General features: G+C 37.1%; 1 protein-coding gene across 50 annotated transcripts in view; it reads left to right on the top strand.

The window, feature by feature from the left end:
- The window catches only part of LOC130072179 (protein NLRC5-like), a 912,375-nt gene that overhangs the window by 862,222 nt on the left and 31,517 nt on the right, over window positions 1–18,636 (top strand). For 49 of the 50 annotated variants that reach the window (XM_056237149.1, XM_056237148.1, XM_056237144.1 and 46 more), the window contains one exon: window positions 6,304–6,477. The exons of the other annotated variant lie outside the window; for it this stretch is intronic. In XM_056237149.1, coding sequence (XP_056093124.1) covers window positions 6,304–6,477 — 174 coding nt within the window. The remainder of the gene's footprint in view (window positions 1–6,303; window positions 6,478–18,636) is intronic. 50 annotated transcript variants of the gene reach the window in all.

The raw sequence follows: 18,636 nt of genomic DNA, 5'->3' as shown, positions 1-18,636 counted from the left end.
GCCCCAAAAACTTTTCCAATTGTCTATGAATTTTATATTATTCTGCGGACACCACTTCGACAGCCAACCATTCAGTGTGGCCAATCGGCTAACTATCTCATCACTCCTGCGTACAGGAATGGGGCCAGAGCAGATTACAGTGCCTGACATCGTACTTGCGAGTTCACACACCTCTTTAACTCTCTGGGGTCGGCGGTCTCGCCGGCGATACCAGCTCACTTTTTTCCTTATCAGTGCAAAAGAGACTCAAATTACTCTGTTAATTTTGATCTTACATATAAGTGTTGTACATCATTCGATCCTGTTAAGTTTGTATTTTTTTTGTGGAACCTCATAATAAAAACAAAGTGTTGTGCTTTTCGCCTAATAAAGAAAAATAAACATGATGCGCGTTCTGCGTTCTCTCTGTCAGTGAAGTCCATTCTGAAACGCGTCCGAAAAATCATCTGTAACTCTGCAAATACTCAGTCAAACAGGTATACAGGCACACAGGCATGAAGCCTGAATTATCTTCTTTTAAATGAAGTAATTTATATATAAAACATTTTTTCTCATTTTATGTAATCTGTACGAAAAGAGAGAGATGATAGTCGTTCTCGTCTCAGCTCATTAAAGTTAATTTGACCACGCCCACGGAGCGCGCGCTCTATTCAAACACAAATGCTCTGAGGCGATCCACGCCCACATCAGCTGGATAACCACCGAAAGAGACTCAGATTTACGACGCTGTGAGGAATAATAGTACTATCTTAATAATAATCCTGGAAAAAATTACCTCAGAAGTAGGCTACAGGTAGTTTCATTTGGAGGAGCAACGGATCCAGCCGAGGAAATAGGTACATTCTTTATTTTCAAGTGCTTTGTCCTAATCGCGATATGGAATAGTGTCTGTAAACAAAAAGACTGTTTGAATCGCGTTTTTGTGTGTGAATGAATGAACAGCTTTTACCTAACTATATTCGAATACTGAGATAAGTAAAAATCACCTGAAATATGTTGAAATAAAATATTTTTGTATAAGCAACGTATTAAACTGCAAATTAACATTTATATGTCCTAATCATAAAAACGATATGTTACATATGAAAGACAAGATGTCGTTTTTACTGTAAAATACTGCCACATCAAATAAGCTTGTTTGCTAAGATGTTATTATAGTGTTTGTTCGATTGTAAGCTATATTCAAACTAATTAATCCGCAACTGTGAAATATGTATGATAAAATGTATACTTTAGTATATAATACAAAGAAAGATTACATTTGAAATATAGTTAAAATTTTAATTGTTGTTGTAATTGTAACCTTTTTATTAAAATAGCAAAAATATATGTAGGCTACATATAAATAAATCTTAGGTAAATCTTAAAAGCTCAATATAAGCCTCCTCTTTAAATTATTTGTATTGTGTTTTATTAGTGACACATTTGGGATACATTCCCAAACTTTCTGTAAAAACAGTATGATAATTAACTGCACAATTACTAGAAATTTTTACATTTGATATTATACAATTTGCAAGCACAATTTGAAAAATAAATAAATAATTGGAACTGTGAACCAATTTTGTATTATATAGGCATATATATATATATATATTGTCATTACATTCTTGTGGCTCAGTGACACACCTGAATGAAAGGGTCATTAGTATGCAGCTCTATTATGCGCTCATTATGCGGGCCATTGTCTTCTCAGGTGTGAATCACAGCAGGTCACACCCCTGCGCATATTGCCTTTCCAAACAAAAAGTGTCATTTTTAAATTTAAACCAATCTATTGTTTTATATGAATGATAAGGCAGGATGATTTTCAGATCATTTTGAAGAAAAAACTCTAGGCGACAACATCCACTAGTCAAAAGTCTTGTGGACAGATATTTAGTATGTGTTTTGTGGCCTTATTTCAGAAACTTTAGGTTTTAGTTTTTTCAATAACCACGCATAAACAATATTCTCTCAAAAATACAAAAATGTACATACATGTTGATAACACATTATGGTAGCCCTGTGTGTGCTAAATAGAGTGTAATTACACCTTTGCCAGTAATATGTTTATAAGCAACTGAAAAAAGCACAAATGTCAGAGTATGTCAAAACATCTCAAGGACCCCAAAAACACCTTGGACCCCAGAGGGTTAATATTAATTTTGGTGATCTCCGACTGGCGGAGTCGAACATCATTAGTGCCGACATGAATAATGATCTTAAAGAATTTACGATTAGCATTAGCCAGCACTTTTAAATTTGCTTTGATGTCAGGCGCTCTGGCTCCCGGCAAACATGTGACTATGGTGGCTGGTGTCTCTATTTTCACGTTCCGTGTGATCGAATCACCAATTACCAGGGCACAATCAACAGAATTCTCAGTGGGTGTTTCACTGAGTGGGGCAAATCGGTTTGTTATGGGAAACAGAGATGTTCCGATACCCTTTTTCCCTTCCCGATACCGATTCCGATACCTGGACTCAGGGTATCGGCCGATACCGAGTACCGATCCGATACCTGGGTCTGTACAGTATCTATACAGCTGCGATTCATACTAGCACTGTATGAATTGATAGAATTATTTGATGGTGTGCTTCAGACTTATCCCTTAATTAAACATGAACAAATACATAGAGTGAACTAGAGTATTTTTATTATCTGACATACATTTCACAGCAATATATTATTTATCTTTCTTAAGTGAAAAAGAACTTAAAATGCAGCCACACATCTAATACTGTAAACTGAAAAAAGGTATTTTACATTTACAATATATAACTGTATAAAAAAAGTGCAACAAATAAATCTAGGAATCTAAAAAAATGATATATGAATAATATAAGAAAATTATCTCTTTATAATTTAAGGTCCATAAACAGTTTTGTTAAATAAACGGTATTTCAGTTTTGACGTCGGCTGGTCATCCAGAATAATAAACTTAATAACTTACATGTTGTGTCGGTTATATTTATGATCGCTCGTTTGGCTGTCTTTTGAAAACATTTCTCTTCGTTTGAATGAAGCTTTCAGAGATTGTTGATTCTGGCGCGGCTCATCCTTCTCTGCCCTTGCCTTTGTGTAATCGTGTTCTGCGGGGTTACTCGGTGTTACTTGAAGTTGCTAATACTTGTTCCACCCCTCGAAATTGCAGTATGGCATATGAGACATGTCGCCGTTTTACTAGCTGGTTGTCCAGTCTGAAATACTGCCAAACTGCGGACATACTGCAGGGCGCGCGCGTGCGTTTTCTTCTTCGCTGCTCTAAACAGTGGTTGCTTGTGTGGCAACAGCACGACTTCCTGTGTTGCCACAAGCAACCACTGTTTAGAGCAGCGAAGAAGAATTGAGCTCCGATTTGCAGCGTTACGCAAAGCTAGCGTGCATAACTAGTTATTGTTTAAGAAAATGGTATCGGATCGGTACGCGGATAGAAGTATTCGCCGATACCGATGCCAGAATTTTTATTGGTATCGGCGGCATTTCCGATACTAGTATCGGAATCGGAACAACTCTATGGGAAACGGAACGGAAGAGTGGTTCTTTGATCCGCGACTAGAACGATCTCTCACGGTCACCCATCTGCCCTGCTGCACGGGCTCTACTTCAGCCGGAACCGAATCATGTAAAGAGTTCACTATGCTAGGCGCATCCAAAACACTATCTAAAGATCTAGCATTCTTACCATCCTCAAATAAAGTTTGGATGCGTGTCTCTAGTTCTGAAATCTTCTCCGTCAGCCTGACTGTCTCCTTGCATTTATCACATATAAATCCTATATTGCCATCGGAGAAGGCTATACTAAACATATGACATGTGACACAGGTGACAATAAGAGGACAAGAAGACATTACTCACCGTGTTTGTTGACTGATTTCTTACTTACCTGGACTTTATGAACTCAAAGGCGCGGGCGCGCGAGAGAAAATAAATATATAAATGAGCGCACGGGTGGCGCGTTAGCAGGCTAACGTTAGCGAGTTACTAGTGTGCTGTGTTAACAATAACGGAAGCTAGAGATGTAAGGTTAATCTGAGATGTTGGGTAAGCTGTATTTAGTAGTATAAACAACTAGATAGTAAATGATGGCTCAAAACATAAAGAAATACGAGGCTCAGGCGGAGCTTACAGCCTCGAAGCAAACAAACACACAGCAGGCAGCGAGGCAGGAGGCATCCTGTGGCAGCAGGTTCCATAAATAAGGAGCTGCATGACTAAAAGTTTGGGACCCCATAGAAGTAGTGCGAGTTCTAGGGAGAACAAGAGTGAGTGAAGAAGACGATCTTAAAATCCGAGAGGAAGTATAAATATGAAGAAGGTCCAATAAATATGAAGGGGCAAGGTTATTGAGTGCTTTGAAAGTAAAAAGAAGAATTTTAAAATTAATTTGATATTTTACCAGGAGCCAGTGCAAGTGTTGTAGTACAGAAGTAATGTGTTCAGCTAGAGGAGTTCTGCTGATGATTCGGGCAGCCGAGTTCTGTACTAATTGGAGTTTATTCAGTACCTTAGAAGGCAATCCATAAAAAAGACTGTTGCAGAAATCAATACGGGACATAACTAGAGCATGGACTAGAATTGCCGTGCTCTTTACTGAGAGAGCCGGACGAAGTCGATTGATATTGCGTATATGAAAATAAGCAGAGCGGATGAGACTGTTTATATGTGCTTCAAATGAAAGAGTACTGTCCAAAATGACCCCCAGACTTTTAACTTGTTTAGATATAGAAACTGGTAAATCGTCAATTTTCACAGATGAGCATGTAGATTTCGACAGATTGTTTTTTAAGCCAAATAAGAGAATTTCTGTTTTACTGGTGTTAAGTTTAAGAAAATTTAAAGTAAACCATTCTTTAATCTCTGCCAAACAGTCTGGGAGGACAGATGGAGGAAAATTAGCGGAAGGTTTAGAGGACAGATAAAGTTGGGTGTCGTCGGCATATAGGTGGAATTGGATGCCAAATTTCCTAAAAATATTACCAAGGCGTAAAAGATATTTACCAAAACAATTCATCACATCTTTCTGAGTTTTATTTCAGAAGCATCATACAGTAGCCTACTACATTCTCTTGAATATATATATTTTTTCCAGGAAACACAGGATGAGATGTAATACATCCTTTAAGTGCAAGTGCGTACCAGGAGAATGTACTTGACCTTAGCAGTGTAGTTGTCACAGTGGAATTTTCGGTTGGGCATCCTCCCTTGATGGGTGATCCGAGGCACACATCGTCAGTAGTACACCTCAGACTTCATTGGATGTTTCGGCCATTATAACTAGACATCCTCTGTTTAGGGAAGGCCCTACGGGAGTGATCAAGTCCCCGCAGTGTATTCCCCAAATAATTCAATACCCAATATATTTTTTGACAGTCACTTGTTGCCACTTAGTTGCGAAACAATGTAATCGATAAATGCGTTATTTTAAGTGCCAAGTTTCTATCAAAAGCTGATTTACTCTTTTTTGATCGCTATTGTAGACATCAGTTTTTATATTTGAACTTTAAACATTTATTCCAGTACTTCTGTGATAATTTGAAATAATGTATCACAGAAATATTAATACTATTATGAGGTGTAAAAGACCTTTTGTGAAGTGTTTCATGACAACTCTCTGGGTCAGCAGCAGCGCCAACACAGATTTAAAATGTTGCGATTTTGTCAAAGGTTTAATAGGCAGAGGATTTGGAAGAAGATCATGTGTGTGTTTGAATAGAGATCACAGTATTTTAAAGACGAATCGTGCAGCTCTACTGTCTTATCTCTCTCTCAACATATGAGTAGCGCGATGGCTTTTCAGTGCATTCAGTCTCACGCCGCTTCCACACGTCCACTTGAACGGGATATTACGACACTCATAGATAACAAAACGTTTCATCCTCTGTTGGAGCAAGAGTGGCTAACTTCTGTCAACCTCGTCTATAAGCAAGGACATAACTAAAGCAATTTAATTTGAATCAACATCGATTCTGGAATAAAAAATCAATTTTAAAATCGTAAACAAAAAAATTGCGATAGTTTGGTGAATCCATTTTTTTTCTCCCAGCCCTAACACACACACATACACACATTCCTTAAAATGTTTACAAATACATTAACACACACACGTTGGTTTTTACATGTTTTATGGGGACTTTCCATATAATTTTTTTTTATACTGTACAAACTGTATATTCAATCCTCTAATCCTAACTGATGTATTTTAACAAAGTGAACTTATGAGTATTTTTATACATTTCATATTGACATTATGTAATTTATTGTTTAAGTGTTATGTTTATCTCTGGATATAGGCTTAATGTGTGTCATTGTTCTCTACAGGTTGAGTGATTGTGGTGTGACAGATGAAGGTTGTGTTGCTCTGGCTTCAGCTCTGAGATCAAACCCCTCAAACCTGAGAGAACTGAATCTGTATGGGAATAAACTAGGAGACTCAGGAATCAAGCAGCTTTCTGATCTACTGGCGAACCCTCACTGTAAACTGGAGAGACTGGGGTAAGATCATCTTTACTAGGGGTAGCTGGTATGACAAAAATTCTGTTTCATGGTATGACTAATTTTATTTCACGGTAACGATATATTTCACGATATAGTTATTTATACAAGTAGTTATTTTCAAAAAATCGACAAAAAGGCCTTTGTATAATAAATAAACCCAAATACTTTAGAAATGAAAAGTACTTTATCTGTAAACCGTTTTGATAGCTAAATATAGGCAACAATACACACTCGTCAACTTTTAGAGGGACTGTCTCCGACTGATAATTATTAAATCCAAATATTACATAGGTGCAATTAAACTTTAAATAAAGTGTTGCTGAATAATTTTTCAATCTCATGTTATTGCTTTACTTCATCAATCAGTTTGTTATATTTGAATATTTTATATTGAACTATTCTATTCATAATAAATTAGTTAATTCCTTTTAATTTTGTAGGATATTAATTATGTTTTTTAATTACTAGTTATGTTTAACCCTCTGGGGACCAGCGTGTTTTTGGGACCCTTGGGATGTTTTGACATGCACTGACATTTGTGACCCGTCACGGAAACCAGGGACACAAGTCGGCAGCACAACTTGCGAGCAAAATGAGAAAGAAGCGTTTTTTTCCAAAATTGGTGATTTCCGCTTTTTTGCAGAATCTGTTAGTTGAGATCATGAAGAAGCCTCTACATGTTTGAGATAACAGTATTGGTATATTTAAAAGCGTACATTTTGAGGTTGAAATCGGCTTGTTTTTCGGAGATTCTAGCATGCAGTAGGGGCGTGTCATTGTCTGTGTGTATTTCCATACTGAATAGCCGCCGGCGCTTTTGCCCCCGCCCCCCAACAGCGTGGCTACTTAATATGCAGCGCTCTGGCCGGCTCTATCTGATATCAAAATTCAATGAAGATGGACGCCGCAAAGATTGTCGCAGACGAGCTGAAGCGTGGCAGTTACACCGAAAATGTTTTCGCCGCACTTTGTGGGCTCGGGAAACTGAACCGGAGGTATGGGCGCGGCGCGCGCGCCCTCGGTGCTTGAATACGGCGGCTCGGCTCGCTGACAGCGGTGGCTAACTGTTTCATATGTGATGTCCCGATTGCTTTGAATGGGGAACGTTTTGTGAACAGGGAACAGACTTAATGGACTGGCAACAATCTCCATAGAACATGAACTGGCACAGAGAATCGAAATAGAGGATGCAGTTAAGACCTTTGCTGCGATGAAGGCCTGCCGTGCGCGTTTCTGAAACGTAAGTTAAGCTTCATTTGCTCTCTAGTCGTTATTTAAGATGCTGAACCTGCTGATGATATAATGTGCTTGCGGACATTTCATTTGTGTGTGTATACGCACATAAGAAAGTGGTGTAAAGAGATTTGCAACAGTAATCTGAGGAGGAAATATGATTATTTGGAAAATTCCTGTCATGACTGCTTAAAGAAAAATGCCAGCAGGCATTTACCTCCTGCATAAACTTTAATATTGTTGACATTTTGGGCACACGCGCGTTGCGCACTATTTGCGTTATATGTAGGCCTATGGCTTATTGGTCTTTGTGTGTTGTTGCTGGTTTTGCGTTATATGTATATGGCATATTGGTCTTTGTGTGTTGTTGCTGGTAAACGTTGCAAATAGAGGGGCAGCACAATTGTTTTTCGCCTAGAGCGGCAGAAGTGCATTCGCCGGTCCTGGGGGTGAGTTTGCATTAAGCATTAAAGTTTGTCGTTTTGTTTTAATTCTAAGAACACGTACATGTTATCTCATGTTTAGTCTGTTTAGACCTTCCCATACCTACCTATTGTTATTAGCTAGCTCAGGAAAGAAAAAAAAGCTGTAAAGCACAGGGGGAGCTTTACAGGGGGTATGGCTTATCTAAATGAGATGTAAATGAGCCCTATTGTCACTCCCAGCAGGAGAGAGAGGTGAGAATGCACAATCTTTTGAGGCCGTTTTCTCCCATTTTACCTTTTTTGAGTTCCTACCTTCAAATGGCCACAACTTCTCCAAATATTATCAGATTTCCACGTGTTACACATCGTTGGAAAGCTTGGAGACTACACTTTCAGAATCTATGAATAACTCAAAATGCCGAAGAACCGACTTGTGTCCCTGGTTTCCGTGACGGGTCACATTTGTGCTTTTTTCAGTTATTTATAAACATGTTAATGGCAAAGGTGTAAATTCACTCTATATAGCACAAACGGGGCTACCATGATATGTGAGCAACATGTATGTACATGTTTGTATTTTTGAGAGAATATTATTTATGCATGGTTATTGAAAAACTTAAAAATAAAAGTTTCTGAAATAAGGACACAAAACACATATTGATTATTTCTTCACAAGACTTTTGAAAATTGTATCACATAGTCTAGAATATTTGCTCCAAAACTATGTGAGAATCATCCTGACTACTCATTCAGATAAGTCAATAAAGTCTTTTACATTTTTAATGACGTGTTTTGTTTGAGAAAGCTTTATGCAAGGAGGCGTGATCTCTCATTAATATGTGTGGCATTCCACACCTGAGAAAGACAAAGACCCTCCCATAATTTTTTTTTTTTTGATTGCTTCTGTCTGGATCGCTGATCGATTGCTCCTGTCTGCCTCGCTGCATGTTGTGTGTTTGTTTGCTTCGAGGTTGTAAGCTCCGCCTGAGCCTCGTATTTCTTTCTGTTTTGAGCCATCATTTATCATTTACTATCATTTCTAGTTGTTTATACTACTAAATACAGCTTAACCAACATCTGAGATTAACCTTACATCTCTAGCTTCCGTTATTGTTAACACAGCACGCTAACTCGCTAATGTTAGCCTGTTAACGCGCCACCCGTGCGATTTATTTATTTATTTTCTCTCGCGCGCCCGCGCCTTTGAGTTCATAAGTCCAGGTAAGTAAGAATCAGTCAACAAACATGGTGAGTAATGTCTTGTCCTGTTATTGTCACCTGTGTCACATGTCATATGTTTAGTACAGCCTTCTCCGATGGCAATATAGGATTTATATGTGATAAATGCAAGGAGACAGTCAGGCTGACGGAGAAGATTTCAGAACGCATCCAAACTTTAATTGAGGATGGTAAGAATGCTAGATCTGTAGATAGTGTTTTGGATGCGCTTAGCATAGTGAACTCTTTACATGATTCGGTTCCGGCTAAAGTAGAGCCCGTGCAGCAGGGCAGATGGGTGACTGTGAGAGATCACCGCTCTAGTCGCGGATCAAAGAACCACTCTTCCGTTCCGATTCCCATAACAAATCGATTTGCCCCACTCAGTGAAACACCCACTGAGAATTCTGTTGATTGTGCCCTGGTAATTGGTGATTCGATCACACGGAACGTGAAAATAGAGACACCAGCCACCATAGTCACATGTTTGCCGGGAGCCAGAGCGCCTGACATCAAAGCAAATTTAAAAGTGCTGGCTAATGCTAATCGTAAATTCTCTAAGATCATTATTCATGTCGGCACTAATGATGTTCGACTCCGCCAGTCAGAGAACACCAAAATTAATATTAAAGAGGTGTGTGAACTCGCAAGTATGATGCCAGGCACTGTAATTTGCTCTGGCCCCCTTCCTGTTCGCAGGAGTGATGAGATAGTTAGTAGATTGGCCTCACTGGATCACTGGCTGTCTGAGTGGTGTCCGCAAAATAATGTAGAATTCATAGACAATTGGAAAAGTTTTTGGGGCAAGCCTGACCTGTTGAAAAGAGATGGTATTCATCCCTCCTGGGATGGTGCTGCTCTTCTCTCTAGTAATTTGGCTCATAGTCTTAGAGCTAAAACATTACAATCTGGGGCTCAAGTCAGGAAGCAGACAGACTGGCTAAACCGACCGTCTGCTAGCGGCCTCACGTCACCAAGGTCAGATAAATCCAATCACATAGAGCCTCTTTCACCTAGATATCATCATATAGAGACTGTGTCTGTTCCCCGAATTTGGAAATCCAAAAAACGTCAGGTTAAAATTTTTATTTAGTCTGTAACAGTGCGTATCTGTGCGTTCATTCATTCATTCATTCATTCATTAATTCATTCACACACACACACACACACAAACATGATTCACATTTAAACAGTATGCTATTTTTCCGTTTACAGACACTAACGTTATTCTATATCGCGATTAGAACAAAGCACTTGCATAAAACACTTACTTCCTAGCTGATCTGTTGCTCATCCTCGAAGTGAAAATAAACCAGCACTTGTTCTGTGGTAAATGTCCCAGGATTGTTCCTCATATAGCCGCGCAAGACGACAGTAGATTAATCTGACTAAAAAATATAGTGTTTTCAGAGTTTATGGGCGTTAACGCGTCTCAATGTGTTGCTTCACATATTTGTGTTTGAATAGCGCGTGCTCTCCGTGGGCGTGTCACATTACCAGAGATAATGAGCTGAGAGAAAGATAATTAGAACGGCTGACACGTCTCTCTTTTTATATAGATGACATAAACGGAGAATATTTATTTTAGTTTTGAATCGGATCATTTAAAAGTACAAACTCAAATGATTTTAAAAGATATATTGCTTATGGCTGGGTGAATAGTATTAGCTGAGTTGTGTTGAAGATTAGAGACGTGCTCCAGAAAAAAAGTTCACGGTGACGGAGAGGCAGAACGCACACCCTGTTTATTTTCTTTATTTTACAAAAGCACAATATTTTATTTCGATTGTATGTGGGCACATAAAAAAGTAGACATTTAACAGATTATTTTCTCATATTTCTTAACTCTATATGAACAGAAATTATGGTAGTACTTTAAGTCTATTTTTCTGCTATGTGAAAAAAAACGAGCAAAACGCGCCGGCGCGTTTCTGGTCCCCAGAGGGTTAAATATGTTCTCCGGTACATTTTTGCCATGTCTGCTTATACTGAGTTTTTAAGGAGCTTGTTTAGCTCTTTTTGTGATATCTGGCAACACGTCACCTGGAGCTTTAATCAAGAGAAGTTCAGTACTGTCAAGTTCATCAAGTTCAGAAGTGACTAGAAGGAGCAGTATGAAAAGAGAACAGCAGCTACTGTTAGTGTTGTCTAAGTAGTTTAAATTATACACACCTTGTAACTTCGTCATTATTTGACCAAAGCCCGGTGAACACTAACACACCTTGCACCCTCTCAGTATTTATGCACGTGCGCGTCTTTTGCATTAGTAAAACTTGAGTGTCAAGTAGTAATCAGTAATAGAATCAAAGAAAGATTTTATCAGCTGGTTCAGTGGTCAATTGTTTATAGTTCGAATATAACTCGGGCTGCATATTTAGTCATTTGTCAAAAAACTGTCATAAAAATGTGAAGCTTGGGAGCACAGACTTAAGTTTGGTATCATTTTAAAGAAGACCCTTGGCAGATTATTGCTGAAGTAAAAAAATAATAAGTAAATCCAAAAAAAAGTTATATAGGTATGAGTTTATGAAAATGATTTATGAAAATTATTTTACATAAAACATATATTTTATAAATCAAGTTGAACTCTAAAACGGCAAGAAAATCAAAGCCATAAATCTAAATAAGTTGTGTTCCAAATGTGAGGATGATATCTCAAAAAATGAGCTTTCGGTAAGAATTTGTTTGGGCGCAGTAACAGATTTTCCCCATTGGGTGCACCAAAACTCCACTGGTGTACACAGTGATTGCATTTGTTATGTGCAGTTGAGTTTTTCTCTCTCAACATTACAAACACACACACACACATATTTTTTTATAACACACATACTAACCACACTCTGACATCCATACCAACACACCCACACAAATATTGTTGCATAATTTATCGAATTGGCTCTATAATATGCCGAAGCAGAAAACAGGAATAAAGCGATATTTGTTTTATAGGCCAAACCTGGAAAAAATGGCACCATCTGATAAAAAATAGTAAAAATGTAAATTTTGAAGCCTTGCCAACAGAATGAAAGCCTCTTAACAAAGATTGCAACATTTTATAGTTAAATGGCACTGGGATTAAAAATTGCAGTTTTAATGGGTTTCAATGGGGACATTTTTGTCCAAAAGGCGCTGAGAGGGAAGTATTTTTTGGACCTAGTGCAAAAAAGATTTTTCAAAGGAAATGGAAGTGTAATAGTAAAATTACAATAAAAATACACACCTGTGCCAAAATTCATCCAGTTAGCATTAACAAAAAAAAAAAAAGTTACACATAGCTACAAAGTGGACAAAAATGTCCATGTCAAAAAACTGTCATAAAAATGTTAGGCTTGGGAGCAAAGACTTAAGTTTGGTCTCATTTTAAAGAGGACCCTTGGCAGAGTATTGCTGAAGTTAAACAAGTGAAAAAAGTGAAACCAAACATTTTGTATAGAGGTTTAAGTTTATGAAAATTATTTATGAACATTATTAGCGTTATTTTATATAAAATATATATTTTATGAAACATGTTGAACTCTAAAACTGATATAAATTCAAAGCCATAAATCTAAATAAGTTGTGTTCCAAATTTGAGGTTGATATCTCAAAAAATGAGCTTTCGGTAAGATTTTGTTTGGGTGCAGTAACAGATTTTCCCCATTGGGTGCCAGCAAACCTCCACTGGTGCACACAGTGATTGGATTTTAGATTGGCAATTGAGTTTTTCTCTCTCAAATTTTACAAGCACACAAACAGACACACACACAATTTTTTTTTATTACACGCATACAAACCACACTCAGACATCCATACCAACACACCCACACAATTATCGTTACACAATTTATCCAATTGGCTCTATAATATGCCGAAGCAGAAAACAGGAATAAAGCGATATTTGTTTTATAGGCCAAACCTGGAAAAATGGCACCATCTGGTAAAAAATAGTAAAAAAATTAAATTTGAAGCCTTGCCAACAGAATGAAAGCCTCTTAACAAAGATTGCATCATTTTATAGTTAAATGGCACTGGGATTAAAAATGGCAGTTTTAATGGGTTTCAATGGGGACATTTTTGTCCAAAAGGCGCTGAGTGGGAGTATTTTGTGTACCTAGTGCAAAAAAGATTTTTTTAAGAAAATGGCGGTGAAATAGTAAAATTACAATAGAAATACACACCTGTGCCAAATTTTATGCAGTTAGCATTAACACAGGCAAAGTGATAAAAAAACAAACAAAAAAAAAACTGAAAAGGACAAAAATGTCCATAAGGATGCACAAGGGTTAAAACACAAATGTTTGGTGTAAATCAACTTGCCCTGTAATGCTTGTGCAAACAGACCCTTGCAAAAGTGTGAGCATTTCCTCAAAATGTGTGTGTGCAGCTGAAAAGAGGGAAGTGGCGTGTGTTTCACCTGAACCAGGACTGACACCATATCAGATTTATCACTACATGATTATCATGGCCAAAATAACACACAATAAAAAATATATCACCATAACTATGGAAATATTGAAAAATAAATTATTTTATAATAATGCTATTAGTCAATTTCATCTTTAATTTGTTTATTTTGTTATTTTTGAGAAAGAAGAATCACTCCATCACATACAAAAGGAACAATTACACTTAACCCTCTGGGGACCAGAAACGCGCCGGCGCGTTTTGCCGTTTTTTTTTCACATAGCAGAAAAATAGACTTAAAATACTCTGTTGATTTTGATCGTACATATAAGTGTTATACATCAATCGATCCTGTTAATTGTCTATTATTTTTCTGTATACTCACAATAAAAACAAAGTTTTGTGCTTTTTGTCAAATAAAGAAAAATAAACATGATGCGAGTTTTGCCTTCTCTCTGTCAGTGCAGTCCATTCTGAAACACGTCCGAAAAATTAACTCTAACTCTGCAAATACTTGTCATACAGGCACGAGAGGTTTTTCTTTATGAAGCTTGAATTCTCTTCTTTTCAATGAAGTAATTTATGTAAAAAACAAATATTCTCAGTTTATGTCATCTGTATGAAAAGAGAGTGCTGTCAGATTTTTTTCCCCCAGCTCATTACACTTCATTACGCGTTAATCTGACACGCCCACGGAGGACGCGCGCTATTCAAACGCAAATGTTGAGGCAAGCCATGACAATGCCCACATCAGCCGTTCCACCGCGGCGGTAAAATGTGGGGTGTATTTTCTGCCTTTTACCGCCAAGAGGCGCTACAATCATAGACTCCGAAAAGTATTTGTTTATTCTCTCTAATGCGTAATCTGCCGCCGCACCGCGGCTCATTCAGAGCGATTGAAAGCTGGTAGCAGATGAATTCAACAAGTGAAACGTAGTTAAAATAATTCATAATCACAATACTGAAATTAGGCTACTGAAATGAAATTGAATAAATAATGAAAAAATAAAACATTGCAACAAAAACATTTACAGACGTACAGACGATAGCTCAGTGGTTAACGCAACAACACGAGCTTCGAGGAGCTTCAATTGACTACATGACCCGAGATCGAATCTCAATGTAGCATACATGTTGTTAACCGATGTTGGCCAACAGCGTTTATATTTAACCTTCTTGATGCTTAAATAGCCAACTGTTTATAACTGTTTACTTATTTAAAGTCAAGAGTTTTGTTTAATTATTATTACAACATAAATTTGCTACATTCCTGGAACCGCAGCACTGCACAAAGGACATAAACTGATGAAGGAAGATTGTCAGCCGATTGCATCAGAAAATGAAAATGAAGAAGCACGTCTTTAGTCTGCTAAATTATTGTGTAATGTAAAAGAACACTAAAATTACTTAAGTTTGAAACCAAGTTCGAACATTTCAAGGTTTAAATAAAGTGTCGGGACAGTTTTTTATTAATTTAAAACAGGGTTGCATCGGGTTTAGAGTTTATTTCTTTTGCGATGCAAAATAAGAAACACTAGGCTAATCTTATTCTTGCGACATTTTAAATTTGTATTGCCAAAGAAATGACAGCTATATTAAACAATTAAAACAGTAGGCCTACAAAACGAAAATTGTCCAAAGCAACATAATTAAATTAAAACATGCGTTTTTCTTTGCCTCTCTCGCGCTGAATCTCTTTTTAACAAGTTTATTTAGTCTCCCTCGCTCTCCATATGGAAGAGGAACATTAACACCTAGGCCTATTGTCCTGCGCGCTCGATACAGCACTGAACTGTCCCTCCAACCCCCCACCGGCTATCGGAGTCTGAGGCTGATTTAACACAAAGAGAAGTCGCAATTTACACTTAAATCGCTATTCTAGACAGTGTTGATAATGAAGGAATTAAATGATTTAAGTTACATGTAGCCTAGTGATATTTCTGTCATAAAAGTTTATTACTAAATATTTCATTATTTCAGTAATTGATGAAATAAAACTGGTTTGGGCCAGCTTTTTCCAAGCAAAACTAAATATAATATGAAAAAACGCATGTTAATTTGTTGTCATGAACAAAATGTTCAACTCAATATTAAATTCTAAAGGGATCTTTGGATCCTTACAACCAGGCATGCAATTTGTGAATTAAGTTTTTTTTTTTTTTATTATTCAAATAAATATCGAACCACGGTGCTTCGTGGTAATGCTGCTAAATTAAATAACATGTATAGAATAATTATGAACTTAAATGAAACAATATCGCAACATTTCGACAAATACATTATTTGATCTGTTTTTACATTTTAATTCAGGGCGATTTAGCCTGCTAATTAAAGTGAGATTTTCACCCTTGTCATTTTCTCATTGGGAAGCGCTTTCATAGGCTACATGTTTGAGTAGATCCTCTGTACCTCTCGTTTTCATTATGGATTACATAATCAGATAACATTTATTAGCCTGAATATTTAGACATTTAAAGGCTTTAGACATAGCCGATTTTTTATAGTGACTGAGCTGAAGTGGCTTTCGGTTCATTTTTGTGACGCGCAGTTCCCGGAGACAGAGACGACAGATAAACTTTTGTCGTTAGCAAAAGTTCGAATAAAACCCGACTTTAGAAAAATGCATAGGGCCACTCGGCGTGGTCTGCCAAAACACTTAATTATAAACTTCAATATTTCATTCAAAATAATCTCAAAACGCTTTGTGAAATTTTGAAAAGCCGTGCATGCATTAAGGCCACTGGAACTATTGAACAATTTTAAAAGTTTTAGAGCTAGACAAATCTCTCTGCATTAATAAATATAAAATTTACAGTACACAATGTTTGTTCGAGATTCGAACCCGTGTCATCTTGATGTTCGAACCGTCAGTTCTACCGCTCGGCTATTAATTTCCTCGCTGAGAAATACCCAAACGTTTGTTTCTCACATGAGCGAGAAAACGTTTTGTCGTTAGCCTGTGAGTGTAGGCCTACTTTAGCCTACATGAATAAAAGTAGACCTTTTACAGTTTTAAAAGATGATATCTTATCTGTATGACCAACAATTACGCAGTAAGTTCTTTTAGCTGTTATGAGAAAAATAAATTCAAATGAACGCGCCGCCGCGTTTGTCAAACTCTAATTCAACATGCCAGAATAAAGCCAGATTTTAGAATAATGCATAGCCACTCGGCGTGGTGTGCCAAAATACCCTAATTATAAACTTCAATATTTCATTCAAAACCATCTCAAAACGCTTTGTGACATTTTAAAAAGCCGTGAATGTATTAAGGCCACTGGAACCAGGATCGTAACTGAAACGCGCTGCATGTCTCAATACAGGAGCAGAAGCGCTGGTTCAGATTGTATTGTTTGTTGTTTAAACGTGCATGTTGCATATTTAAAAATATTTGTTTAAAAATAAATGTTTGTTGTAGGCTTATTTGTAAATTACCATAACTTGTAGAATTTCATCCTTACTGTTAATTGACATTAGCCCCACTTACGTTTTGATAAATGTCCCTTTGCTCCACCTGGCGGTCATTTCGCGAGCGACTTTGAAATGCGACTGGTTTATTTTTATTGTATTGGTCTACTTTAAAAAAATAATACTTTATAAGACATTTATGGGAAAAGACTATTTTCTTTTCAAGATGTTTCCAACTGTAACTTTGAACCAATTCTGTAGAATGGCCCATATAGCATTTGACCAGGATTTGTTTCCAGGTATGACTAAAAATGTGCTTTTGGCTTTCATTTATATTTTGATTGTTTGTATATATATATATATATATGTGTGTGTGTGTGTGTGTGTGTATATATATATATATATATATATATATATATCTGTAGGCTATATATATATACAAGAAAGAATGCAATGACTATATATATATATATATATATATTGTCCTTGCATTCTTTCTTGTGTGACATCCCTGAATGAAAGGCTCATTATTATGCAGGGTCACTGTCTGAGAACCACTTAATTATTCATGATAGGGGTTGGGCCGTTCCGCCCATCCGCATATTGCCTTGGCAAACAAAAAAATGTTTTTCACAATTTAAAACAATCTATTGTTTTATGTGAATGATTAGGAAGGATGATTTTCAGATCATTTTGAAGCAAAAACTCTAGGCGACAACGTACATTAGTCAAAAGTCTTGTGGACACATATTTAGTATGTTTTTTGTGTCCTTATTTCAAAAACTTAATTTTTTAGTTTTTTCAATAACCATGCATAAACAATATTCCCTCAAAAATACAAACATGTACATACATGTTGCTCACACATTATGGTAGACCTGTTTGTGCTAAATAGAGTGTAATTTCACCTGTGCCATTAATATGTTTATAAGCAACTGAAAAAAAGCACAAATGTCAGAGCATGTCAAAACATCTCAAGGACCCCAAAAACACCTTGGTCCCCAGAGGGTTAATGTGACCAGTTTGAAATAATTGTGACACTTTATCACAAGTATACAGTAACAGCTCTTATAAATCATTTTCCAACTATTAGTTTATAGTTAATGAATAGTATATAATAGTATATAAGCTATAGTTAATGTATTAATTTGTAAAGCTAATAGGATTAGATGTTTCAATCTCTTTAGTAGGAAACTCTTGACAGTAGCAGTCGGTGTGGAGTGGTGAAAAGGAGGATAAGGTTTGTCATTGGAGTCATCAGGTGGGCACCCTGCTTCATTGACGTTTCGTTGATTGAAGCCCACAACGTCTCCATTAGGCTCAACAGTGTACCCAGCGGCCCAGGTACACCCTCCTCCATGCCATACCCTCCATATCCCTAATGGGTTCTGCATGGCAGGGGCGTCCTTCTCCCTGAGTCGGGCCTAAGCCTGACCGCATACCATCTGTCTCTACCTTGCTGCCCAGTTGGAATCCTTACGCTTGATCC

This window comes from Rhinichthys klamathensis, unplaced genomic scaffold, assembly GCF_029890125.1.
Source record: "Rhinichthys klamathensis goyatoka isolate OS25496 unplaced genomic scaffold, OSU_Roscu_1.1 h1tg000481l_1, whole genome shotgun sequence".
In the NCBI taxonomy this organism is placed as follows: Eukaryota; Metazoa; Chordata; class Actinopteri; order Cypriniformes; family Leuciscidae; genus Rhinichthys; species Rhinichthys klamathensis.
This window is presented reverse-complemented; position numbering and strand designations above follow the sequence as displayed.